Source organism: Chiloscyllium plagiosum, unplaced genomic scaffold (genome assembly GCF_037043375.1).
Source record: "Chiloscyllium plagiosum isolate Xiang-an unplaced genomic scaffold, Cpla_swu_hap1 HiC_scaffold_1, whole genome shotgun sequence".
NCBI classification, from domain to species: domain Eukaryota; kingdom Metazoa; phylum Chordata; class Chondrichthyes; order Orectolobiformes; family Hemiscylliidae; genus Chiloscyllium; species Chiloscyllium plagiosum.
The window spans coordinates 139548989-139575763 of record NW_028270139.1 but is presented as its reverse complement, the minus strand read 5'-3'; the positions used below and the strand labels follow the sequence as shown (position 1 = coordinate 139575763).

The following is a 26775-nucleotide window of genomic DNA, read 5'->3' as shown; positions in this document are numbered from 1 at the left end:
AATTGGACACAAGAAATGGACTTTTGAAAAGAGACATCATTTTACAAAAGGTTAAGTTCTGTGCTTCCAAGTTAAGTGAGTTGTTACAATACGGTGTAAACCCGTCTGCTAATTTAAACCCAACACATAGAGAAGCTCACCTCGTGCCGTAATCTGTTAAATTTTGAGGCGCAAAGAACTATTCCAGTGGTCGCTATTTAAAGTAAAAATTAACAATTTTATCCTCCAAGTCCAACAGAGAACATTAAAACCACTATTTACAACTCCTTTCTCTTAAACCTATCTTTTACCTCCCATTCCACAGTGCTGGTTCAATAAAATAAAACCCGATTAAGATTTACAAAAAGTTTCAAAGCCAGCCAGCTTTGTTGATTTGTAAATTTGTAGACTTCACGCTGTAGATTTTCTCTGGGTTGTCCCTTCTTCGGTCTTTTGCTGTACAACTTTTCTTACAGACAGGTACCTGTCAGAGAGCTATTTGGGCAGGAGTCGATACTTCTTGGTTTTCTTGGCAGTTCTCCCCCTAACCATTCAAAATGTCCAGTTTTATACTCCAAATCAAACTGACTGGCCAAATTCAAATTTGTTATGTATCATGCCAACTCAGCTGCACTATTGGTTTAACAGTCAAATGTTACATTTTAAATTGTTTCAGCACACTCTGTGCCTCTCTAAGTTCATGTCAGCTTCTAGTCTCTCTTAAAAGGTACAGTACACACCTACACCTTCGTAACAGTGTATTGCTGAAACAAAGAAAAGAAGAACAGGAGTTTGGCCTTTTTGATGCCATTTCACCCCATATCCTTTGATCGCTTTAGCCCCAAGAACTATGTCTAACTCCTTCTTGAAAACATTCAATATTTTGCCGTCAAACACTGGCAGAGAATTTCAAAGCTCACCACTCTCTGGGTGAAGAAATTTCTCATCTCGGTCCTCAATGGCTTACCCATATCAGAGACTGTGATCTCTGGCTCTGGACTTCTAAAACTGAAACAAAATATAGAAGAAAGTAGCCAAAAAGTGATTGAAAGGGAACCATTGCATCTTTTCTAAACGTTCCTCTTCCTGACAGTTCCACCTCCATCACTCACCTCACATCCACCGCAATCCATACAGTTCCTTCTCGGCTACTTTCTTTGCTACTCCCACAAATCTTTACTGATCCTGTTTTACTGGTTCTTTATCTGTCATTTCTCAACACTGCACACACCAATCTTTATATCCAGATCTCATTAGCACCCAGTTGTTATTTCTCTCTTCTTAATGTTGCTCAAATTTCTGCACGACATAACAACACTGGTCTCACAACTGGCATGCAGTTTGAGTGACAGCTTTATGTCAGAATACTCCTCTGCTCTTTGTCCAATTACTCCAACCAGAGCTGATGCATTACTTGTTTTCCACTTCCATCTTCTGCCACCACTGACCCCATCAGGTACTTAAATTGGTTATTTGCACTTGGTCTTTGCCCAAATCATAGCACTTTCATGCTGATCCACTTCCGTATTCTTTACTGCAGAGGGTTCTCAAGACTAAACAAAAAAAAACAACAAATGAACTGCAGATGCTGGAAACCATAAACAAAAACATAAATTGCTGAAAAACTCACCAGGTCTGCCAGTATCTGTGGAGAGAAAGCAGAATTACGTTTCGGGTCCAGTGATTGTTCTTCAAAATTGCCCTTGGTGAATTCTTGCAGTACATCTTGTAGATGGTGCACACCACTGTTACTATGAGTCAGTGAAGGGAGTGGACGTTTGTACATATTGTGCCAATCAAAAAGCTGTTTTGCCCTGGATGGAGTCAAGCTTGCGTGTTTTTTGAGCTGCACTCACACAGTCAAGTGGAGAGTACTTCATCACACTCGAGTTGTTGAAGGCAGGAAAGTTTTAGGGAGTCAGGAAAGGAGTTACTCACTGGTATACCGATCCACTAACCTGCCACTGTAGCCACTGCATTCATATGGTGAGGTCAGTTTACTTTCTGGTCAATTGTAAGCCCCTAGGATGTGGATCATGGAGGATTCAGTGATGATAATACCATTGAATGTCAAGAGGCAATGGTTTGATTGCCTATTACTGGAGATGGTCAATGCCTGGCATATGTGTGGTGTGAATGTTACTTGCCACTTTTCAGCTCGTCCTGAATATTATCCGAGCCTTGCTGCATTTGGACATGAATTGCTTCAGTATCAGTGGAGTTGCGAATGGTGCTAAGCATTGTGCAATCACCGGCAAACATTTCCACTTTTGAAGGAAGATCGTTGATGAAGCAGCTGAAGAGACTGGACCTAGAAAGCTACCCTGAAGAACTCCTGCAGAGATATCCTGGAGCTGAGATGACTAATCTCCAACAACATCGATCAGCTTCAGGTTTGACTCCAAACAGGAGAGACATTTCCCCCGATTTCCATTTATTCCACTTTGGCTAGGCCCCCTTAATGCAGGTCAAATGTGGCATTCATAGAATTATAGAATCACAGAATTCCTATAGCTTGAAAGAAGGCCATTCAGTCCATCGAGTGCACACCAACCTTCAAGAGAGCAGTCAACCAGACAATACCCTGTCCCAGTAACCCTGCATTTCTACCATGGCTAACCCACTGAACCTGCACATCTCTGGATACTACGAGTGATTTAGCATGGCCAGTCCACCTAACAGGGCACATCTTTGAACTGTGGAAAGAAACCACAGCAGTCAAATCTTGTCAATACAGAGTACAACAAAGATAGACAGTACTTGATCTTATTAGGAACCATTTGACCAAAGTTTGATCTCCTGACCAATCTATAAGGGGAGCTTAAGCAAAAGTAGACTTGCAAAATGGGAAATTTGTTGAAGCACTAAATGTCTCATAATTAATTTCAATTGCACAGCATTGTGATTCATTAATCCTGTGGTCACCAAAATTGGAGAATGATCTTTAAAAATTAAAATCATAATACACTTTTGTACTTAAAACCTTCAACTAATGCAAATTCAGATGTTATTGTTTGCATAAACAGGTCTATAAATGGCCAAACACACGAAAATCAATATTCAGTGAGCTATGGCAGCAACAAAGAACTCCATTAAAAGACAATTATTGATTAACAGTTTTTTTTTGTTTGGTTGCGTCAGTTTTGCACTACAGGGTAGAAAGTTCGTAAAAGCAATGAAAAGGACCCACTGTGCACACTGTAGTCATTTTTGTGTAAAAATATCTTCATTGCTTCATCTGTTGGAACCCAGCGATAGCCATAATGCTTTTTCTAAATATAATTAATAGAGAATGTATTAATAATAAAGTGTAAAGCATATGTGTACTGCTATTCACATTCTCTGTTAACGAAGCTTAATGCAAATAAGCATATCAACCCAAAAATGACCCAAGCTGGGTTTACAAATTCCTATTTAAAGTTCCTTTTAAAAGTTTCTATTCTAGAATGTGTCTCCTTGTTAAAAAAAAGACGACGATACTGTAGTTCAATTAAAATTTCCTCATCACATTTCATGACATGGAAAGTGATCAATGATTTCTTAAATTCTATATTCAAAGCCTGAAAAGTATAAAGTATGACCTGAAATTTAATATTTATCTTGTGACTTCATTTCAACGTTGGTAATATTGCTGTTCTGGACCAGTAACATACTATATATTAACCAAGAGACTAAGGTTGTTCTGTGTTTCGTGGTTCAGTCTGAAACCTGAACAGTTTTAGCTTCATCCTACAAAGCTTTCCTTCAATGCAGGAAAGAAATTCTATACTCAAGTTGTTTTCCCATTTCTTGGTTCAAAATACTTTTAAAAAGATTAGAATGAGTATAACTCAGGTTATGGTATTTGTTAATAACATGCCAGAATTATCAAATTAAGAGTTTATTGAATAAGGTCATTTGATTTAAATGTGAACATGACTGACACAATTCTCACTCCCAAGTAGTCATATCATCATATAGCAAATTGTTTGAATAATTTAAAACTTCATGGCAAAGACGTATCAAAGACGTTTCATGTACTAATTCATTTTCCATTGATCTACTATTCTTACTAAAAGCATGCATAATCTATATGGAGTTTGCATATTCTCTCTCTAACCACATGGGTTTCCTCCCACAGTCCAAAGTTGTGCAAGCTAGGTGGTTGGTTATGACAAATTGCCCATAGCTGAAATTGTGTTGCTGGAAAAGCGCAGCCGGTCAGGCAGCATCCAAGGAGCAGGAAAATCAATGTTTTGGGCATGAGCCCTTCTTAATTGCCCATAGCCAGGGTTGCGTGGTAAATATGGAATTACAACAATAGTATTTGTGACGTTAGTAGCTTTGTGGGGGGTCAGTGTGGACTTGGTGGGCAAAACAGCTTCTATCTGCACTGTAGAGAGTTTCTGTAATGATCAGCTTATATTTTCAAAAGCTGGAGTATCATTACTGCACCAGACTCTGTCCTTTAAGTTAAGGTGCTCATTACTGCTGCTGATGTCACGAGACTGGTAATAAACTCTCATCAGCTACTTTCAACTTCAAGTGGATGATGGAGCCAACGATTTATCTCGGAATAAAACCTTTCGGACGCCACCCTCTTTCCCCCAAATCCATGCCTCCAATTATCAGGTCTGGAGGCCACTTTCCCAAAACCCAGCAGACAGGTCCCCTGGCTGCCCAGTCTGGAAACTATAGCCACTTTTCTCACCATGAAGCTAGGTAAGCAGGGAGGTGAGAAATTAAAACCTTCAGATGGACTTCATATAAGCATTTAAAAGCGTCAAAAGTGTCTCAATGGACCTTCTCGTCCAGAATTTGGTAAATTGGTAAGGGAAGTAAGCAAATATCTCTCCATGGTCAAGTGACCTAATCATTTCCCCACTCACTACCTCATGGGAGGAAACATTTATACCATAAATTTCATTGATTTGATATTAACATCCACTACCGAACACACATTGAAAATTAATCGAGGTGCTATGTTTATGGCAATTTGCTTGAACTGCCTAACTATTGCTTTAAAATACATGCACAAAAAAAAGTTTTGCACAAACACATTAAGCACTGCACATGCACAGGAAGACAAAACTCCTGAATCATGGCCTAATAAATGAATAACTTGAAGGACAATAAATGGATACTGAGAAATGCAAAAATTATCCAAGAACAGCCACAGTGGAGACTTGTTAAAGGTAAGCAGCATTTGAAAAATTCATTCTGAATTTGTTTTTAAAAGTGGTAAACTGGAGAGATCACACAGTTGCAATAGGATATAATGTACATGAGATTTTCAGGACGTATTCGATAGAGGGTCTCACAAATATTTTAACACAAAAATAAGACAAATGGAATCAAGAAAAGTAACAGCATGGTTAGAACTCTGGATGGCAGAGTAAAAGATGTTATCTGGGCCAGAAAGTATATTTCAAGCCTTGCGACTGTGGCCAATTTTTATTCTCAAGGCTGATACTAATGTTTTGATCTTGGCCATTGAGAGCCAGGTCTTGATAACACAGAAGTAAAACAAGACAGTGCAAAGAGTTGACAGATCAATAGAATAAGCAAAAATCTGCTAATATGAAATGATATGCACAGGGAAAAACGATGGGGGCAAACACTAGAGTCATAGAGATGTACAGCATGGAAACAGACCCTTCGGTCCAACCCGTCCATGCCGACCAGATATCCTAACCCAGTCGAGTCCTACCTGCCAGCACCCGGTCCATATCCCTCCAAACCCTTTCTATTCATATACCCATCCAAATGCCTCTTAAAATATTGCAATTGTACTAAGCTTCACCACTTCCTCTGGCAGCCCATTCCCACCTTCCCCCCCACCCCCAAAACACACACACACACACACACACACACAATTGCCCCCTAGGTCTTTTTTACATTTTTGCCCTCTCACCCTAAACCTATGCCCTCTAGTTCTGAATGCCTCCACCCAAGGGATAAGATCTTGTCTATTATCCTATCCATGCCCCTCATGATTTTATAAACCTCTATAAGGTCACCCCTCAGCCTTTGATACTCCAGAGAAAACAGCCCCAGTCTATTCAACCTCTCTCTATAGCTCAAATCCTCTAACCCTGGCAACATTCTTGTAAATCTTTTTTTGAACCCTTTCAAGTTTCACAACATCCTTCCGATAGGAAGGAGACCAGAACTGCACGCAACGTTCCCAAAGTGGCCTAATCAATGTCCTGTACAGCTGTAAAGTGGCCTCCCAACTCCTATACTCAATGCCCTGACCAATAAAGGAAATCATACCAAATGCCTTCTTCACTATCCTATCTACCTGTGACTCCACTTTCAAGGAGCTACGAACTTGCAATCCAAAGTCTCTTTGTTCAGCAACATGCCCTCGGACCTTACTATTAAGTGTACAAGTTCTGCTAAGATTTGCTTTTCCAAAATGCAGCAACTCACATTTATCTGAATTAAAGCCCAGAATGCAAATGAACAGAGTGGCCAGAGGTCAGAATTTCCAGCTTCAGGGCTGGGACAAAAGGGAGGCAGAAGGCAAAAATAGTGGTGGTGGCATTGGCTTATGTGCCATACTGCCACTTTCAATTTTAAATTCTATTGAAGGGGGAAGAGCTGGGTAACAGGGGCTGGGTAGGAGGTGGAATGGAGTGGATTTTTTAATGCCATTCTGCAGACCACTGAGGTCTGTGCACAGCAGCAGCTTACAGAAGCAGAAGCTATGACGGCTTGTGGAGTTTTCTGGCTTTGAGGGAACGTTAAAGCGAACTCGCCTCCTCAATTGGGCAGGACGAGATCATTGAGTGCTTGCTTTCTGATCAAGATGTTCATCCATCTGGATGGCTGTCAGGAGCTCTGCAAATCTGTTCCACTCCAGCTGGGGTGAGGGCAGCACCAAAACAGTTTTATTCAATGTGAAAGAGTAGACAAAAAAATGGACAAAAGAAAAACAGAAAAATTTAATGGCCTTTCCCTTCCCAATATTTCAGTTCTTCAAAGTGACCAGGACAGACACAGAAGAAAACTGCCTTTCCTTTGTGAGACCACACTGCTGATTTGGCTCAGGCATAGTACTTTTCCCAGGTTTATCACCTCGATTCCCGCTCAGCACCCACCTGAACACTTGCACCCGGCCCACTAACTGTTTAGCAGACTAACTTCCCGGATCATCAAGAGCCCGTGAAACTCCCAATTCCCCCATTCCCCAAAACAGCAGGCTGGCAAAAGAAAGGGGAATGCTATTTAGGATCTATCACATCCCACTTCTGGATTCCCAATTTGAACTGGAAAATTAGGCCCCAAGTGTTCAAATACACATCAGCCCAAAAGTGAGTGAAAGTAAACAGTCACTTAAAATACAATTTTGATTTTATAAATATTTAGTTTCATAAAGTATAGAGTTGAATGCAGTGACTGATTTGTACAAAACATTGGTCTATAACAGAGCAGAAAGCTGCTAGGTTAAGAATGCCATGCATTCAAGCCCATTCCTGGCATACTGTCAAATACTATATAAAAAAATGCATAAACTGGTGGGCTTACACCAGAAATTGCCAGAAACAAATTTTTTCCGGCTTCCAAGGTCCTGTCACCAATAACAAAAGCAGATGATTAAAGAAAACCATCACAAAAATTAATCCCAAAAATCAGCTTGCCAACAAGGCAAGAGATTGCTGACTTATTGGGTTTGCGCACAACAGCTTCCTAGTTACACAAAGAAAGATTTTGCAGGTGGCGCGGGGGGCACGTTTAAACTCAGGGTTTCTTTGGGTAACTACCAGTTTTCCCATGGCAGTATGAGTTGAAAGGTGTGGAGCTCGAAAATGACAACAAATCAGACAGCATCCAAGCAGCGGGGTGAGTCAACATATCGGGCATAAGCCCTGGAGGGAGTTTGCCCAAAATGTCGCCTCTCCTACTCTTCAGATGCTGCCTGACCTGCTGTGCTTTTCCAGTGACACACTTTTTGACTCTGACTCTCCAGCATCAGCAGTCCTCACTTTCTCTCTTGTCGTATGAGACCACAGCAATGGCAGACATTCTCCTCATTAACTTGATGTTAGTCCACTTCCAACTGTGAAGTTCAGAGTAGGAAAATAGGTTTGGGTTAAACCTGCATATCACAAAATATTCATTTTTGTTCCCTTATAAAAAAAATTTAGAGTAATCATCACAGATTTCTGAGTTTGGGTTAACCCCTGACATTTTCGTCTCTGTCTAATCCAGCAGTATTTTTCCCCCTCTGGCCATGGAAATGCTAAATGGTGGCGTTGTAGATTTGTCAATGGCTGTGCTATGTGCTGATATGTTATCAGACAGTAGCAGGAGTGGTGTGTTAAGGAGAGAATAGTCTCTCATGCTCTACTTCACTGGATAAACTCCTCCTCTTCACACAGGGGGAAGGATATCATTTGTGTGCTGGTTTCATAGGAAAAACTTCAAAGGCATATTAGACCAAATATAGAGAGGAATTTATCCACTGTAAAAGGTTCATGGAGGAATCAGGTTGATTAAAAATATTGCACTGACCATTGAGGCAATTTAGGCACAAGCCTTTTATTTTCCCCTCTGTGGGCATAAACTCAGTCACCAGGACTGAGTTTCTCCTATCAATTTAAACGGTTAGCCAAGATAAAATATAGAGGAAATCTGGAAAACACAATTTCTGTCACCTTACCACATTCAACACAAAATTTGATGTCCACATAGGTGAAAAACCATGCTATTTCTTGAGAAATGCTTTTTTCCCCTTACTAATTATTATCTGTCAATGTTTGCCTTCACAGAGCTGGTTAGAACAAAAATTGCATCTGGATAGGCATCATACTTAGAAATTGCAAGTCAGTCATGAGTAAAGAGGAGACATTGGATTCACCATTGTTCCATAAAAAGGTTATGCTTCAATGCAAACTAGTTGAGAAAATTTAAAAGCTTCATCCTTCAATCTATTTTCAGGTGCAAAACTGACTACATCCTGGATACCAAATTTATACCTGTTCAAAATTACTTATTTAGGAGTAATTTAATAAATTGACTATCATTCATTACACTCCCTCTTTCTTTTTACATTTAAGATATGTGGAAGACTTTGATTATCAATTCTCCCACTCATTATATCAATGGCAATAGAGTCACTATCGATGATATTTTATTCTTAGTTGTTCTCTTTCACTAAAGAAGTGGTATCCACTTATGTAGATGACAAACATGTGAAAACATATCTACACAGCATTCCTTTCAGATATTTGGATGATTTCCTCGCCATGTTAGCTTTCAGATGCTTGCTATTTGCAAAATTAAGCTCCAAAAAAAAAGTCATGCAACTTCAATTCAAGGAAAATGGAACTAACCTAATAAAATGCACAGCGAGAGTGGGTTTTAAATTCAACTTTAAACATCAAAATTCAGCTGGGTGACAAAGGGACAGTTATTTAATTTGTTTTCTGGTACAATAAATCAAGGCCAACACAAAATACCAAGCGTACCACTTAAATATTAATATCGTTATTGGAAAGTTATTCAGTCAAAAAATACTTCCAATAAAAACTTAAAACAATACCAATTCATCATATTTACACTAGGATGCAGCTATTTTTAAATTCACTAAATAAGCTATTTAAAAATAATGAGACATTTACAACTCCTTGCATCAAATGTGGGCAAGATGAAATCGATGCTTTGTATTTCCCTATCAAGGGAAGATGTTATTCTTTTGTGAAAAAAATCATTAGTAGCTTGAGCTCTTAGATCCCCCGAAACAAAATAAAAGCAATTTAAATAGCTAACTACAAAATGTTGACACCTGAACTATTTTTCCAAAGCAACATAAAATCATCTTAAGATATTATTGTGTGGCCAAAAGATCAGGTTTTCTGAAACAAAAAAAAGTGTTGAGCTTGCCCTTGCTTGCTGCATACAGATTCGCTAAAGACCTTCCTGCTTCACTGGGAGAGACATGCAGTTACTGAACCAAAAGCATTGAATTTCAGAACAGGGGATGACAGCATAGTTTTAATACAAAAAGCTGGTGTTTTCTTTGTTTCCCCCACTTGCCTGCAGAATCTCTTTGAAGGGAATAGATTAGTGTGCTTTGGGGACACATTCAGTTAAATTAATAATTTATCTGAAATAAAAAATAAATCAACATTGCTGGGACACTTTTGTCCCCCTCTATATAATTTCTGATTAGTTCTTCGCTTTCACTCTCATTTCAACAGCCCGAACAAGGAGGGTGGGTGTGGAAGTTCAGAATGAACAAAGTCTCCCATTGTCAAAAAGTGAAAAAACAGCTGGACCATAGAATAGCCGAGATGAACTACAAAAAGTGCTATCATTTGTTTCGACAAATAAAGTGTCTCCTGTACTGCTGAGGACAACACGCGAGACCATCTGTACAACACTCCGGTGAACAAATCTTCCCTCCCTGCAAAACGCAGGGGGTGGGGTACTGTTGGGGGGAGGGGGAAATTCGAACGAGCTTGCTGCTTGTACACACACACACACAAAAAGTATTTCACTGACGAGCCAGCACGGACTTTATTTAAAAACAAGAAAAATCCACTCACAAACACAAAACAAAAAGGATCAGAAGAATCATTACCTAGAGGTAACCCTTTGCTCTGCAGATGAGAGCTCCCCATCTCCACAGCCGTTATTTCCCCATTCTCTGAGAGCACTTCACATGAGATATGAAAATACTGGGCATATGGCGGCTACTTCAATTTTCCCAGAAGTAAAGCACAGACCAAGTGCTGCTATGTGAGGGAGTCGGAGAGGCCCAGAGCTGGAGCTTATAGGCTGCGTGGGTCAGCTGACTTGTTCGGTGTTGCACTCTCAGCTGAGCTCAGAAAGGACACATCATATGGTATACCATTAATCCAAACCAACCCTGTGTATTTTATATCTCATTATTGTGCGGGGTCCAACTTAATCACTAGCAAGCAGATTCAACGTCCGGTTGTCCTCATTTCTTGACAATATTAATAAGTTCTTCCGCTGGAATTTCTGCAACAGACTTTTTTTTTGTTAACAGTGGATTTTCCGCCCACCCCCAACGAGGTAAAGGGCCCGTTTTGTCATTGAGCAAACAGCTCAGCCTTATACAATCAATCAGCCAGTTTAACTTAAAGCAACACTGGCACAATTAATTCTCCACGGGTTTTTCGCAGCCGATCCGCCACACATATTTTGTTTTTACTGTACACCGCAAGGTTAATACTGCTTCTCAGCTGATTTCAGAGAAGGGCAATAAAAAAAGGCTTTAGTGTAGTTCAGGAGTTCAAGAACTGCAGGAACATGGGTCAAAACGTGGATCAAACAAACTATTGCCAGCATGCTCACTCACTGACGTGCGTGTGAGAATGGTCAAAAAACACAAAATTGAAATAACTTGTCTTTCTATAGAGCCTCTACAGCAGTCAAGTGTTTCAATGCGCTTTGTGGGGAGGATTATAAAATCATTTAAGACATCCGGTCACAAAAAAACATGTAGTCAGATGATTAAAAGCTTGGTCAGAGACCTTTTCAAGAATTTCTATGGGGGAGAGAAGTGGGCGGAAGTACAGGGAAAGAGGAAATTAAACCTACACTTTGAGAAACTGTATGTAGCGAAGAAAAGACATCTGAATTTCCTGCTCTCGCCAAACATCAATTAAACTGCAGCAGCAATGATAAATCAGAAAATGGCATTTTACACTCTGAAACCAACATAAAACCATTATCGATCTTCTTTTGAAAAAGGTGACTGAATAAAAGTGGGTGAGAAATCCGAGCCATTAGTAATATTTTGTACACGTTACGAATACCCAGAGAACTGCAAAAATGGCAACTATACATGTGGACACACGTATGGGTTGAACCATGCCAGATGCTACACTAATCACAATGATCATGTGCCAGTGTATACAGATCAGGGTGATCATGAAGGCAATGCTGGTTTGACTCCAACAATGCCATTTTGGAGCACAACACTTTAGATTATGTCCCCTTTTAATCTTATTGCTGCACACTCGGTAGCACCACGAACAACATGGCACCGGTGCTATTTCAAAAAAGGATCATCAACTACTTCCAGGTTCAGTTACTTCTGGATGTTGCATTCTGCAATTACTCCAAATTACAAAAGTCTTCAGGAGGCGGCGTGGCAGGCGCGGAAGGAGCATTGCCAAATTCAAATCTCTGCACGCGTCAGTGGCAGACTTGGGTGCAGTCACAGGCATTTCCCCTTGGCATGCAGCACGACTTGGAGAATTAACTCAAGGCTCACAGAGCAGAACAAACTGCTGGAGTGAGAGAAGAACAGGAGAGAGGGTTTTCAGCAAGTAAGTAAATCTGCATGTACAGGGAGCAACTGTCCTCCCTATACCTCACTGATGTACAATGTTTGTAATGACCACTTTATTAAGACATTTTCACTGAAATTTCCACCGACTGCAATGAAGGCAAGAAATACATGGAGTGTAAGCATGACGGTGGCAACAAACTTTTGCGTCTGATGCTTCAAGCCTGGAGCTAGAAGTATTTGCTTAGTCTTGCAGTTCATTGCCACTGTATTTGGGAACTCTCAGAAACTCTTGATTTAAAGAGAGCTAACTATACTTCATTCTCCCTCATCATAGACAAGTAGACAGGCGGACCATGTAGCAACACGAAGATTGCAGGTTGTGCAGGGTGCATGAATAGAATAAGTAGACAAAGGTTTTCCCTGGGGTGGGGATTCCAGAATTAGAGGGCATAGATTTAGGGTGAGAGGGGAAAGATATGAAAGAGACCTACAGAGCAACTTTTACATGCAGGGGGTGGTGAGTGTATGGAATGAATTGCCAGAGGAAGTGGTCAAGGCTGGTGCAATTACAGCATTTAAAAGGCATTTGAATGAATATATGAATAGGAAGGGTTTAAGGAGGGACATGGGCCAAGTGCTAGCAAATGGGACTAGATTAGGTTAGGATATCTGGTTGGCATGGAAGAGTTCGAATGAAGGGTCTGTTTCCGTGCTGTAAATCTCTTTGACTCTATGACTAGATGTACGTTATTTTGCAATAATTGCATACGAACTGCCCAAAATTCCCTCAACCGGGTGTCACCTGAGGCAGTGAATCATACAGATCAATGCCCACGTCCGACAGCATTCATTACGCTGATATGCTCCAAGCATGCACTCTGACAACAGTTTTCCACGATGTTCAAATTCAAAGAGATTTGGATAACAGTAGTTATCCACTGAAGACATGGTTCATGCAAGCCAGGCATATGGGTGTAGCTAGCATATAATGAGTCCTGATGAAGGGTTTTAGCCCAAAACGTTGACTTTCTTGCTCCCCAGATGCTGTCTGACCTGCTGTGCTCTTCCAGCTTCGCAACTATTACTGACTTCCAGCATCGGCAGTCCTTGTGGTCTCCCTAGCATGTAATGAAAGCATTACCAAGTACTACCCTTCCAGTCGCTTTATCATTTTTTCCATTTATGCCCCACTATTTCTGCTATTTATCTGAATATTCTGCTCTTTTCCAAACTATTGTTTCTTCCAGCAAAAACAAGATTGGAACCAACCCAATAAGGTCAGCCTCAATATCAACTCTGCATTATTGTGACCAACTTCACCTACTTCCTTGGCCACTGCAACAAGTTGAAACTAAACCTGTGAGCTTCCGATCTGACAAAAACTGCATTACAGAAAGACTACAGGGAATATATTTGGAATTTTAAATGGGAAGGTCATCAATATAGGATGATTACTTATCAATCCAAAATTCAGGAGAAACTTCTTTACCCTAAGAAGTGGTTAGAAAGTGGATCTCTATGTTTTCAGCACCGACGGAGCAGGATGAGAACAAGAAAATAACAAAGCTGAGATGAATAAGGATCGAGAAGGCTAATACGCATCATCAATATGGGTTGAATTGTTGTGTCATGTAGTTTGTGGTTTTTTTTATAAAAGGGATGACACACACACGAACAAAAAAAAAAGTCTTACAGCCTAGGGATAGGAGATGGCTCCGGCAATTGCAAGTGAAGCTAACCTGAAATTGATTGTAAATTTGAGTGAAACAACAAAAGAGCAAGAACAGTCAAAAAGGTGAGACACAAAAATATCACGTCAAGGCTTGCTCTCTCACCAGACACAGCAGTGGAATAGTCCTAACAAAAATATTATTTACCCATAGACTGGTCAGAAAATAACTAGCGAACTGTTATTTAATTGACTCGTGAGACATGGGCATTGCTAGCTGGCCAGCATTTATTATCCGTCCATAGTTGCTCTTCAAAAGCGTGCTGCCCTCTTAAACCACTGTAGCAGAATGACCCACAATGGCTTAAGGGTGAATTTAAGTATTTTCACAGAGAAACTGAAGGCACACCAATATATTTCTAAGTAAGGATGGTGAGTGCCATTCCCATGCATTTGTTGCCCATGTCTTTCTAAATCGCAGTAGACGGAGGTTTGAAGGTGCTGTCCAAGGATCTTCAGTGAATATCTGCAATGCATCTTGTAGATAGTACCCACTGCTGCTATTTCGTGCTGGTGATAGAGGGAATGGATGCGATGGTAATCAAACAGGCTGCTTCTTCCTGGATGATGTCAATCTTTGTGTGTAGCAGCACATATCCAGGAAAGTAGGGGGATTCCATCATACCTGACTTGTACCTTGTAGATAGTGTATAGGCTTTAGGGAGTCAGTGTGAGTTATTCGCTACAGTATTCCTAGCCTCTGACCTGCTCTTGTAGCCACTATGTTTATGTGACAAGTCCAGTTGACTTTCTGGTAAATGGGAATGCAAAGGATGTTGGCAGTGGAGGATTCAGTGATAGTAACACCATTGGATGTAAATGGTCTTGTATTGAAGATGGTCTTGCCTGGCATTTGTGTGGCCCCCATATCGTTGCCACTTGTCAGCCCAAGCCTGGATATTATCCAGATCTTGTTACATTTGAACGTGGACTGCTTCAGTACCTGAGGAATCACAAATAGTGCTGAATACTATTCAGTGAACATCCCCACTTCTGACCTTTTGGTGGCGGGAAGGTCAATGATGAAGCAGCTGAAAATGGTTGGGCCGAGGACATTGCCCTGAGAAACTCCTACAGAGATGCCCTCAAGCTAAGATGACTGACCTCCAACAATCATGACCACCTTATGTGCCAGGTTTGACTCCAGCCACAACAGTTTTGCTATGGCTCCCTGATGCCACATTTGGTCAAATGCAACCTTGATGTCAAGAGCTGTCATTCTTGCCTCACGTTTGGAACTCAGCTCTTTTGTCCATGTTTGAACCAAGGCTGTAATGAGGTCAGGAGCTGAGTGGCCCTGGCAGAACCCAAGCTGGGTGACACTAAGCGGTTCTTGCTGAGTAGGTGTTATTGACACCTTGCATCACTTTACTGACACTCAAGAGTAGACCAATGTGATGGCAATTGGAGTTGTCCTGCTTTTTGCGCATAGGACAGACCTGTGCAGTTTTCCACATGGGTCAGGTAGATCCCAGTATTCTAATTGTGCTGGATGAGTTTGGCTAAGGGCACTTCACATTCTGGAGCACAAGTCTCAATATTATTGCTGGAATTTTGTCAGGGCTCATTGCCTTTTTAGTATCCAGTGCCTCCAACTGCTTCTCGATAATACGTGGAATGAATCAAATTGGTTGAAGCTAGGCATCTGTAATGTTGGGGACCACTAGAGGAGAACATAAGAACATAAGAGTGACATAGCTAGAGTTCAAGGTCTATACATTCCTGTGAGGGTGAAGGGCAAGATTGGCAGGAATAGGGAACCTTGGATGACCACAGGTGTTGAGGCTTTGACGAGAAAAAAGGAGGCAGACAGCTCAAATCAAGGGAATCCCTGGAGTTTACTGAAGGAGAAAAACAGGAAGGCGAAAAGGGGACAGAAATAGCCTTGGCTGAGAACATTAGCATTAATTCAAAAGAGGTTCTTTCAGTATATGAAAGGGAAAAAAAAAACGAGAGAGAATAGGGCAAATCATGGACCAAAGTGGACATGTATGTGCAGAACCACAGGAGATGGGCAGGTCCTCAATGAATACTTCTCTTGCATTTACTGTGGACAAGGACATGAAGACTTGGGAATGTGGGGAAGTTAATGATCATATCCTGGGGACGGATGCTGCCTGAATTGCTGTGCTCTTCCAGCACCACTGATCCAGAATCTGGTTTCCAGCATCTGCAGTCATTGTTTTTACCTCTATATCCTGGGGACAGTCCACAAAACAGAAGGTGGTGTTGGACGTTTTATAATGTAGTATGAATCTCCTGGTTCTGACCAGATATATCCAAGAACACTGCAACAGGCTAGAGAATAAATTGATATTTTTGCGTCATCATTAGCCATGAGTGAGGTCCCAGTAGACTGGAGGGTAGTGAATGCTGTGCCCTTATTCCAAAGAAGTACTGCAAAAAAAAAACCTGTAAGACGACCAGTAAGCCTAACATCTGTGATTGGTAAGTTACTTGAGAATGTTCTGAAAGATAAGATGTGCAGGTGTTTGGAAAGACGGGGCTTGTTTCGGAGTAGTCAATATGGCTATGCACGTGGGAGAACACACCTCACAAATTTGTTAGAGTTCTTTGATAAAATTACCAGAAAGGTTGACGAGGGCAGTGTGGTAGACATAGTCTACATGAATTTCAGAAAGGCCTTTGAAACAGGTACACACGCTAGGTTGCTCTGGAAGGTTAGATCGCATGGAATCCAGGGCGAGCTGGCAAATTGGGTACAAAATTGGCCTGATAGTAGGAAGCAGAGGGTAATAGTGGAAGAATACTTATCAGACTGGAGGCCTGTGACTATTGGAGTGCCTCAGGGGTCAGTGCTGGGCCCATTGCGGTTTGTTATCTATATCAAATGATTTGGGTGAGAATGTACAAGGCGTGATTAATAAGTTTGCTGATGACACCAAAATAGGTAGTCTCGTGGACAGTGAGGAAGTTTATTAGAAATTGCAGCTGGACCTTGATCAGCTGGGGAAGTGGGCTGAGAAATGGCAAAGGGAGTTTAATAGAGATAAGTGTGAGGTGTTGCATTTTGGAAAGTCAAATCAAGGTAGGAGTTTCATGATGAATCATAGGAGTGTAGTGCAACCAAAGGACCTTGGCATTCAGATGCACAGTTCTCTGAAAGTGAAGTCAAAGGTAGATAGGGCAGTGAAGGAGGCTTTAGGCACACTGGCTTTCATCAGTCAGGGTACAGAAGTAAGGATGTTATATTGCAGTTGTACAGGACATGGGTGATGCCACACTTGGAGTACTGTGTCCATTTTTGGTCACAGAGTGCAGACGAAATTTACAATTTTTTTCTTCTTTGGAGCGTAGGAGACTGAGGGGGGCTCTTATTGAAGTGTATCAGATCGTGAGAGGCATAGATGGGAAAAAGACTGAGTGCATTCACCCTAAGGTTGGGAAATCGAGAATTAGCGGGCATCATTTTAAGCTTAGAGGGGAAAGAATAAATGGGAACCGGAGGGTCACTGTTTTTTTTTTTTTACACAGAAGGCGGTATGCATATGGAATGAGCTGCCGGCAGAAGTTGCTGAGCCGGGTACATTAACAACATTTAAAAGGCATTTGGAAAAATATATGGATAGGACTCTATGACTCTAAGAAATAGGAGTGGGAGTAGGCCATCTGGCCCAACGAGCCTGCTCCACCGTTCAATAAGATCATGTCTGATCTTCTCATGGACTCAACTCCAGGAGGGCACAATGTATCAACAATTGACACTTCAGGTTGAAGATTGCTGTGAATGTTTCAGCCTTATCTTTTACACTGATGTGGTGGGCTCTTCCATCATTGAGGATGGGGATATTTGTGGTGCCGTCTCCTCCAATGTGTTGTTTAATTGTCCACCATCATTCATGACTGGATGTGGCAGAATTACAAAGCTTAGATCTGATCCATTGGAGTGGGATCACTTAGCTCTGTCTGTCACTTACTGTTTATGCTGTTAGGCATGCAAGTAGTCCTGTTTGGTGGCTTCACCAGGTTGACACCTAATCTTCAGGTATGCCTGGTGCTGCTCCTGGCATGCCCTCCTGAACTCTATTGAACCAGGACTGATCCCCTAGCTTGATGGTAATGGTCAAGTGAGAGAATATGCTGGATCATGAGGTTGTATTTTGTGTTGAAGTACAATTCTGCTGCTGTTGATGGTCTACAGTGCCTATGTTTGCCCATTGCTAGTTCTGTTTGAAGTCTGTTCCAATTAGGTAAAAACAATGACTGCAGATGCTGGAAACCAGATTCTGGATTAGTGGTGCTGGAAGAACACAGCAGTTCAGGCAGCATCCAAGGAGCTTCGAAATCGACGTTTCGGGCAAAAGCCCTTCATCAGGAATACAGGCAGAGTGCCTGAAGCGTGGAGAGATAAGCTAGAGGGTGGGGGTGGGGGTGGGGAGAAAGTAACAGAGTACAATGGGTGAGTGGGGGAGGGGATGGAGGAGATAGGCGGAAAAGGAGATAGGCGGAAAAGGAGATAGGCGGAAAAGGAGATAGGCGGAAAAGGAGATAGGCGGAAAAGGAGATAGGCGGAAAAGGAGATAGGCGGAAAAGGAGATAGGCGGAAAAGGAGATAGGCGGAAAAGGAGATAGGCGGAAAAGGAGATAGGCGGAAAAGGAGATAGGCGGGTAGGACAAGTTCGGACAAGTCATGGGGACAGTGCTGAGCTGGAAGTTTGGAACTAGGGTGAGGTGGGGGAAGGGGAAATGAGGAAACTGTTGAAGTCCACATTGGTGCCCTGGGGTTGAAGTGTTCCGAGGCAGAAGATGAAGCGTTCTTCCTCCAGGCGTCTGGTGGTGAGGGAGCGGCGGTGAAGGAGGCCCAGGACCTCCATGTCCTTGGCAGAGTGGGAGGGAGAGTTGGAATGTTGGGTGACGGGGCGGTGTGGTTGATTGGTGCGGGTGTCCCAGAGATGTTCCCTAAAGCGCTCTGGTAGGAGGCGCCCAGTCTCCCCAATGTAGAGGAGACCGCATCGGGAGCAACGGATACAATAAATGATATTAGTGGATGTGCAAGTAAATCTTTGATGGATGTGGAAGGCTCCTTTAGGGCCTTGGATAGATGTGAGGGAGGAGGTGTGGGCCCAGGTTTTACAGTTCCTGCGGTGGCAGGGGAAAGTGCCAGGATGGGAGGGTGGGTTGTAGGGGTGCGTGGACCTGACCAGGTAGTCACGGAGGGAACGGTCTTTGCGGAAGGCGGAAAGGGGTGGGGAGGGAAATATATTCCTGGTGGTGGGGTCTGTTTGGAGGTGGCGGAAATGTCGGTGGATGGCATCTCGTCCACATCCCGCACCTCCGCCCTTAGACCCCCACCCCTCCAACAGTAACAAGAACAGAACGCCCCTGGTGCTCACCTTCCACCCTACCATCCTTCGCATAAACCAAATCATCCGCCGACTTTTTCGGCACCTCCAACTAGACCACGCTTCAGGCTCACTGCCTTTATTCCTGATGAAGGGCTTTTGCCCGAAACGTCGATTTCGAAGCTGCTTGGATGTTGCCTGAACTGCTGTGCTCTTCCAGCACCACTAATCCAGAGTCTGTTCCAATTAGCATAGTGATAGTGCCATACAGCACAACACAGAGTATTCTCAATGTGAAGGTGGAATTTCATCGACACAAGTATCATGTGGTGGTCACTTTTAAGGATATACTTATGGACAGATGCTTCTGCAGCCAACACATTGGTCAGAATGAGATGGAGTATGTTTTTCCCTCACGTTGTTTCCCTCACCACCTACCGCAGACCGAGCTAGCTCGATCAGTCATGCTGCTGCTAGTGATAGACACAGAGTATACTTTGCAACTTTGTCACCCTCAGTGCTTTCTCCAAGTGTTGTTTAACATGGAGGATCACTGCTTCATTAGCTGAGGGAAGACGGAACGTGGTAATCAGCAGGAGGCTTCCTTGCCCATTTTTAACCTGAAGTGATGAGATTTTATGGAGTCAGGAGTCAATGTTAAGGACTCCAAAGGGAAGTCCCTCCTGACTGTATGCCTCTGCGTCACCAGTTGGACAGGACACATCCAGGATGGTAATGGTGCTGTCTGGTGTCATACTTATGGAGTCATACCTGAATGTCAAGCTGTTGCTGACTCATCTGCAAGACAACTCTCAATTTTGGAACTAACGTCCAGATGTTAGAAAGGGGGACTTTGCAGGGTCAGCAGGGATCTTTCTGCCATTGTCTATTCAGGTTCCTAGGTTGATGCCAGGTAGTCTGTCCAGTTTCATTTCTTTCTTGAGACAATTGAGTGGCTTGCTAGGCTATTTCAGAGGGCAGTTGAGAGTCAACCACATTGCTGTGTGTCTGGAGTCACTTGTAGGCCAGACCAGGTGAGGATGGCAGATTTAGTTCAGCGAAGGACATTAGTGAAGCACTTATTTAGAAAGACATTGTAATTTATTTAAAATAATGACTCAACAGTGTGCTTTGTACAAATAAGATATGAAATATGAAAGCACAACCGAGAAAAAAAAGACTTCAAAGTATTTGTTGTCCTGTTACATGACAAACTGTTAAGTTATTTCTGAAGAAGTCCTCCTTTCAGGATAGAAAAGTCTTTAGACTTCTTTATCATATCTATGAAATATTGATCCGAGTATTACTCCACTTGTCTGAGCCCAAAACTGAGAATGACCCATTCATCCCTTATGTTTTCTGTTGTTAGTCAATCCTTAATCCATGCCTCTACATTACCATAAAGTTATAGAGATGTATAGCATGGAAAAAGACCCTTTGGTCCAAACTATCCATGATGACCAGATATCCCAACCCAATCTAGTCCCATCTGCCAGCACCCAGCCCATATCCCTCCAAACCCTTCCTATTCATATACCCATCCAAATGCCTCTTAAATGTTGCAATTGTACCAACCTCCGCCACTTCCTCTGGCAACTCATTCCATACATGTACCACCCTCTGCGTGAAAAAGTTGCCGCTTAGGTCTCTTTTATATCTTTCCCCTCTCACCCTAAACCTATGCCCTCTAGTTCTGGACTCCCCGACCCCAGGGAAAAGACTTTGTCTATTTACCCTATCCATGCCCCTCATGATTTTGTAAACCTCGATAAGGTCACCCCTCAGCCTCCGCTCCAGGGAAAACAGCCCCAGCCTATTCAACCTCTCCTTATACCTCAAATCCTCCAACCCTGGCAACATCCTTGGAAATCTTTTCTGAACCCTTTCAAGTTTCACAACATAATTCCAATAGGAAGGAGACCAGAATTGCGTGAATATTCCAACAGTGGCCTAACCAATGTCCTGTACAGCCGCAACATGACCTCCCACCTCCTGTACTCAATACTCTGACCAATAAAGGAAAACCAGTTACTTTAAATTTTATTAAGCAACCTGAGGGGCATCTTATCAAAAACTTCTGAAAATCCAACTATATTATATTTGCCAATTTCCCTTTTGCTAATTTTGTAAGTAACATTCTCAAAAACCTTTAACATGTTTGTCAAACACAATTTTCTATTCTCAAATCCATGCCCAATCAGATAATGGTTATCCACAACAAGATATGGTGACCTTTATGATAAGATGCTAATATTTTTCCTTACTACTGATGGAAGGTAGATGAGTGTCTAGTTTTGTTCTTCTCTCTTATTCCTTTCTTAAGGAGTGGGGTGACATTTATAAGTTTCCAATCTGCAGGAATCATTCCAGAATCAATATAGAAATGATCTGATTTCACCTTCTTCATCAACTATTACCAATAATCTACCAATAAGCATTAGAGCCTAAGGTAATAGACTTATGTAATGAAAGTTAAGTTTGTAAACCTAATTCAAGCAGCAGCCCTTCAGCACTACTAGTTTAAATCCTTACTCAACTTACAACGTGGGCAGCACAGTGGTCAGCACTGTTGCCTCACAGCGCCAGAGACCCGGGTTCAATTTCCGCCTCAAGCGACTGACTGTGTGGAGTCTGCACATTCTCCCCGTGTCTGCGTGGGTTTCCTCCAGGTGCTCCGATTTCCTCCCACAGTCATGCTAAATTGCCCATAGTGTTAGTTGAAGGAGTAAAACGTAGGGGAACGGGTCTGCGTGGGTTGCGTTTCAGCAGGTCAGTGTGGACTTGTTGGGCCGAAGGGCCTGTTTCCACACTGTAAGTAATCTAATCCCATTTATTCAAATCCAAGCTTCACTGCACTGGCAGATAATATGCAGTCACAGGTGTCATATTGAGAAGTGGTAAATAGAGAACAAAATGAATAAATATGCACCTGCTTTTAGATTCATATAGCACTAAAAATAAACTGCTTATTCTAGATTTTCTTTAGGGATAGATAGTGGATTGCATTTATATTCAAAAACTGAACTTGTTCTTAAAAAGACTGAAGATCACTGATCTTCAAAATGTACAACTGCAGTCACCAAGGCCAGCCAGGCAGGACCTCTTAAACTTCCACCTAGAAAGATAAGGGCAGCAGGTGCATCAAACAGCACTAATAGCAAGTTCTCCTCCAAGTCAAACATCATCCTGATTTAGTACTACATAGCCATTTCTTCACTGACACTGGTCAAACTTTTGGTGTTCCTAAATCACAAGTCTAATGGCTCTATTAGGCAGGTCACTACCACATTCTCCAAGGGAATTAGAGATAGGCAATAAATTCTGCCCACATCAAGTACTGAATAATAAAACAAAAATGGGGACAATGAAATCAAGAAGAAGAAAGATTTGTGTTCCGATTGAGTACTGAAGTGATCGATAACAACAACATGCATGGTGCAATGGCTTCAATTTTTCCAATTATCTAGTTGGAGGAAATCTTGATGACATCTGGTATTGAATGTCAGATGGGGATAAAAGTGAGGATATATTCCCAAGCCTTATACTGTAAGAAGCATTCAGTATTGGTGCACAAATATGACTGTAAACCCAAGAGCAAAATGAAGACTGGTACTGAAACATTATTTTAAAATGGTCAGAACTCATCATAGCTATATGGAAGAACTCTTTACAGAGTCTTGGCTTGGGTGTGAAGCCATCCAAAAATATGAGTTAACCAGTCAACTTGCAGGTTAACAACATGGGGTCAGAAAGTTCCTGCTAATGGCAAATCATATACAAGTAATCCTTCTCAGCCACACCACTGGAGGAGCAGAGTATTCAAGATCAGATATAAGGCAGGCGAGCTTTCTTAGAGGTGAATGTTCAGCAGCAAGGGTAGGGGTCAGCGGTGCTCCCCTTGACCAGGCACTAAGTGTCTTGATACAAACACCCCTCCCCACCTTTGAAACCCAAATTGGGGGAAGTGCATAAAATATTGCCAGTCATGTCATCTGTAATATTCCACATTTCTAAAGCAAAGTCCTCCAAAAATGTTTGCATTCTTCCATTAGCACATCCTAAATTCCTCTGCTGACCTTAGCTCTTAAATACTACTACCTTTGCCTGTATCCAAAAGGAGTGAGTCATGAAAGGACAGAAGCTCAGAAACAGTAAGTAAAGTACATGTCGATGTACTTTTGATGGATGATAATGGATTATTTTTTACAAAGTCTCTGTTTCGACTCTCAAATTTCCTAATATTGTTAAATCTTTAATTAACCTTTAGAAGCAAACAATATTTAACACGTGCAATATTTAACAAAACAAACATACTGACAAACTTCATGCTTAAGCACAGTGCAATTTTCTCTTACTTCCATACCTTACGACAAACTGGAAATGAACTTTATGATTTGTGTCATATTTGTTCTACCCTTTCTTCTTAGAACTAATGGAGAAACTTCAGAAGGCCATAATGCTGCGTTAACACCACCACAGCACCCAGTATTGTTTGTACCCAAAATTGCTTCAAAAGAATTTTAAAATTCCCCTTTGCCAAAAAATTCATAGATCTGTCATTACATATGAAATTAGTTCCAACAGCTAGTTCAAGATAGATGGTAAATATATTTATAAAAGTAGTCGTAAATGATGGTTATAATATTGCGCCAATCAGAAAATAATTTAAGTCCCATGGGTAGCATTAATGGAAAACCAGCAGCATGTATGGGCACTTCCCCATGAGGCTGCAGTGCAGAGGCCAGTCCATTTTGGCACTTCTGAAGAACAGGTAACTCAGATTTTACAAGTCATCCAAGGGCATTTTCTAAATGAGGAATTGCTTGCCTCCGGCTTGTGGCATTGCGTTGTTAAACACATTTATGCGAGAGAAATTGAAGGGAGTGAGGGGGGCCCAGGCTAGCAGACCATATCCCATAACAATATTTTACAGGGTGTTCCACTGGATGCTTACACTTACTGAACGTAATGTGCCCGAGGGATGCAATTCAGTCATTCCATGGCAGCATTGGTGGACATGATCCTGAATGACACAGCTTTTGGACACTTAAGTCTACATTCAACAAGTACCTTAACCATTAAGAAAATAGTATCATTAAAATGGCCTTGGGGCAGGAAGCAGGCAGTAACTACTTGCACTATATCTAGTTTCTACCTACAGAGGACATAAAAGTTTCCTTTCAAATTTCAGGCATCCCTAAGGCCATAAACCCATGAGAAGTGAGAACAAAAGTAGGCCATTCAGTCCCTCTGCTCCACCATGGAATGCAATCATGGTTGATCTGATAATCCTCAACTCCACATCCCTGTCCGTTCTCCATAAACCTCAATTCCCATACCTGATTAAAAATCTATGTCAGCCTTAAATATACTCAATGACCCAGCCTCAACAGCCCTCTGCTGTATAGAATTCCACAGATTCACTACCCTCAGAAGAAATTTTGTCTCATCTGTCTTAAATGCAAAACCCCTTTATTTTGAGATTATGCCTTCTGGGTCCTAGACACTCCCAGTCAAAAGGGAGGGAAGCAGTTCACATTTTTCATACAGAAAATATTTGAACTATTACAAAGGTGTTATAATAGGGCACTTGATTAAGTTCGAGGGAAACAAGTATAGTCACTATGGTTTTGTCAAAGGTAAGTCATGCTTAACTAATTTATTGGAGTTCCTTGAAGAAGTGATATGTGCTGTGGTGGATATATTTGGTAGGGTGCCACAGAAAGTAAAAGCTCATGGTTTAGGTTGTAACATAGTGGCGATGGTAGAAGATTAGCATGCAAGTAGGAAGCTGAGAAGAAGAATAAATGGGTCTTTTACACACTGGCAGGATGACAGAGTGGTGTGCTACAGGGGCCTTAACTCTTTACAATTGATAGAAATGGTTTGGATGAAGTGAATCAAGGCAAGGGTAACTAAATTTGCAGATAGCACAAAGGTAGGTAAGAAAGTGAAGAAGCCTGCGAAGTGACATAAATAGATAAAGCAAAGATCTGGCATATGAAGGACAATATGGGCAATGTGAATTGTCCACTTTAGCAGAAAGAATAAACAACAATGGTAAAGCTCAGAGGTGCAGAGAGATCTAAGTGTCCTAGTGCATGAACTGCAAAGGTTAGTATGTAGGTACAGTAAGTAATTGGGAAACATAATAGAATGTTATGTTTAATTGCAAGGGAAGGTAAGTACAAGAGTAGAGAGGTTCTGCTTCAGTTCTGCAGGGCACTGATGAGTCCACATCTGGAGTAGTGTGTGTACTGCTGGTTACTGTTCTCACAGAAGGATGTTAATGCTTTGGAAGCAGTTCAGTAAAAGTTTTAATTTAATTCCTGAAATGAGCAGATTGCCTTACAAGTCAAGTCTAAACAGGCTAGGGTTGTATTCTCTGGAGCTTAGAAAAGTCAGGGGTGACTTAACTGAAACAAACAAGATTCTGAAGGAATTGGATGGATGTCGAAAAGGATGTTTTGTATTGTGGGGGAATCTAAAAGAAGGGATTTAGGGTTTAAAATAAGGGGTCACCCATTTAAGACAAATGAGGAGAAAAGATTTGAGGTTCAACGATTCTTTCCTCAAAGGGCAGTGGATGCAAAATCTTTAAACATTTTAAGGCAGAGCTAGATAGATTCTTGATTACACAGATTATCAGAGATATACAGCAATGTAGAATTGAAGCTAAAATCAGATCAACCACAATCTTAATGATTGATTGGGGAAAGCTCAGAGGGTTGAGTGGCCCTTGTTTATTTGGTTACTTGTTCACATATTCGTATACTTGAAGGGAAACAATCTTTCCCCTCGATCTTCTCAAGTGCCCGAACAACGTTTCAATAAGGTTGCCTCTCATTCTTCTAAACTCCACTAAGTATAGGGCCAGCTTGCTCAACCTGTTCTCATAAGATAGCCCATTCACACCTGGTATCAACCTCATGAACCTTGTCTGGACCATTGCCAATGCCAGCTTTTATTTGATTTAATTTACTGTAGTCACATGCACCTAAGTAGAGTGAAAAGTTTAGTTTTGCGAGCAGTACCGGTAGATCATAGCAAATAAGAACATGCAGATCATAGGGTACTTCAACAGAGAGAGGCGTACAAGGTTATTGCTGCACAGGAGGTGCACGAAGCAAGATTAACATTACTTGAAGTTAGAGAGGTCCATTCAACAGTCTAACAACAGCAGGAAAGAAACTGTTCTTGAACCTGTTGGTGCGTATATAAAAGCTTCTGTATCTTCTGCCTAACAAAAGAGATTGGAAGAGAGCATTACCGGGGTGAGAGAGGTCTTTGAAGTTGGTGGCCTTTCAGCGGCACACAACCTTCTGTAGTTTCTTACGGTCCTGGGCAAAGCAGTTGCTATACCAAGCCATTATACACCCCGATAAAATGCTTTCTATGGTACATTTGTCAAGGTTGGTGAGGGTCCTTTTGGACATGCCAAATGTTTTCAGCTGCCTGAGGAAGAAGAGGTTTTGTTGTGCCTTCTTGACCATCGCATCAATGTGGGAGGA

The 26775-nt window shown here is 41.7% G+C and overlaps 1 protein-coding gene across 11 annotated transcripts in view; it reads right to left on the bottom strand.

Moving 5' to 3' along the window:
* ctbp1 (C-terminal binding protein 1) overlaps positions 1–26775 on the bottom strand; it is a 326682-nt gene that overhangs the window by 82030 nt on the left and 217877 nt on the right. The window contains exons 1-2 of one of the 11 annotated variants that reach the window (XM_043707773.2): positions 10550–10691; positions 3170–3251 (exon numbers count right to left, since the gene is read on the bottom strand). The exons of 8 other annotated variants lie outside the window; for them this stretch is intronic. In XM_043707773.2, coding sequence (XP_043563708.1) covers positions 3170–3209 — 40 coding nt within the window. In that variant the 5' untranslated portion in view covers positions 3210–3251; positions 10550–10691. Of the gene's footprint in view, positions 1–3169; positions 3252–10549; positions 10704–26775 lie in introns of those variants that run through there. 2 more of the 11 variants (XM_043707861.2, XM_043707935.2) reach the window with 2 other exon arrangements.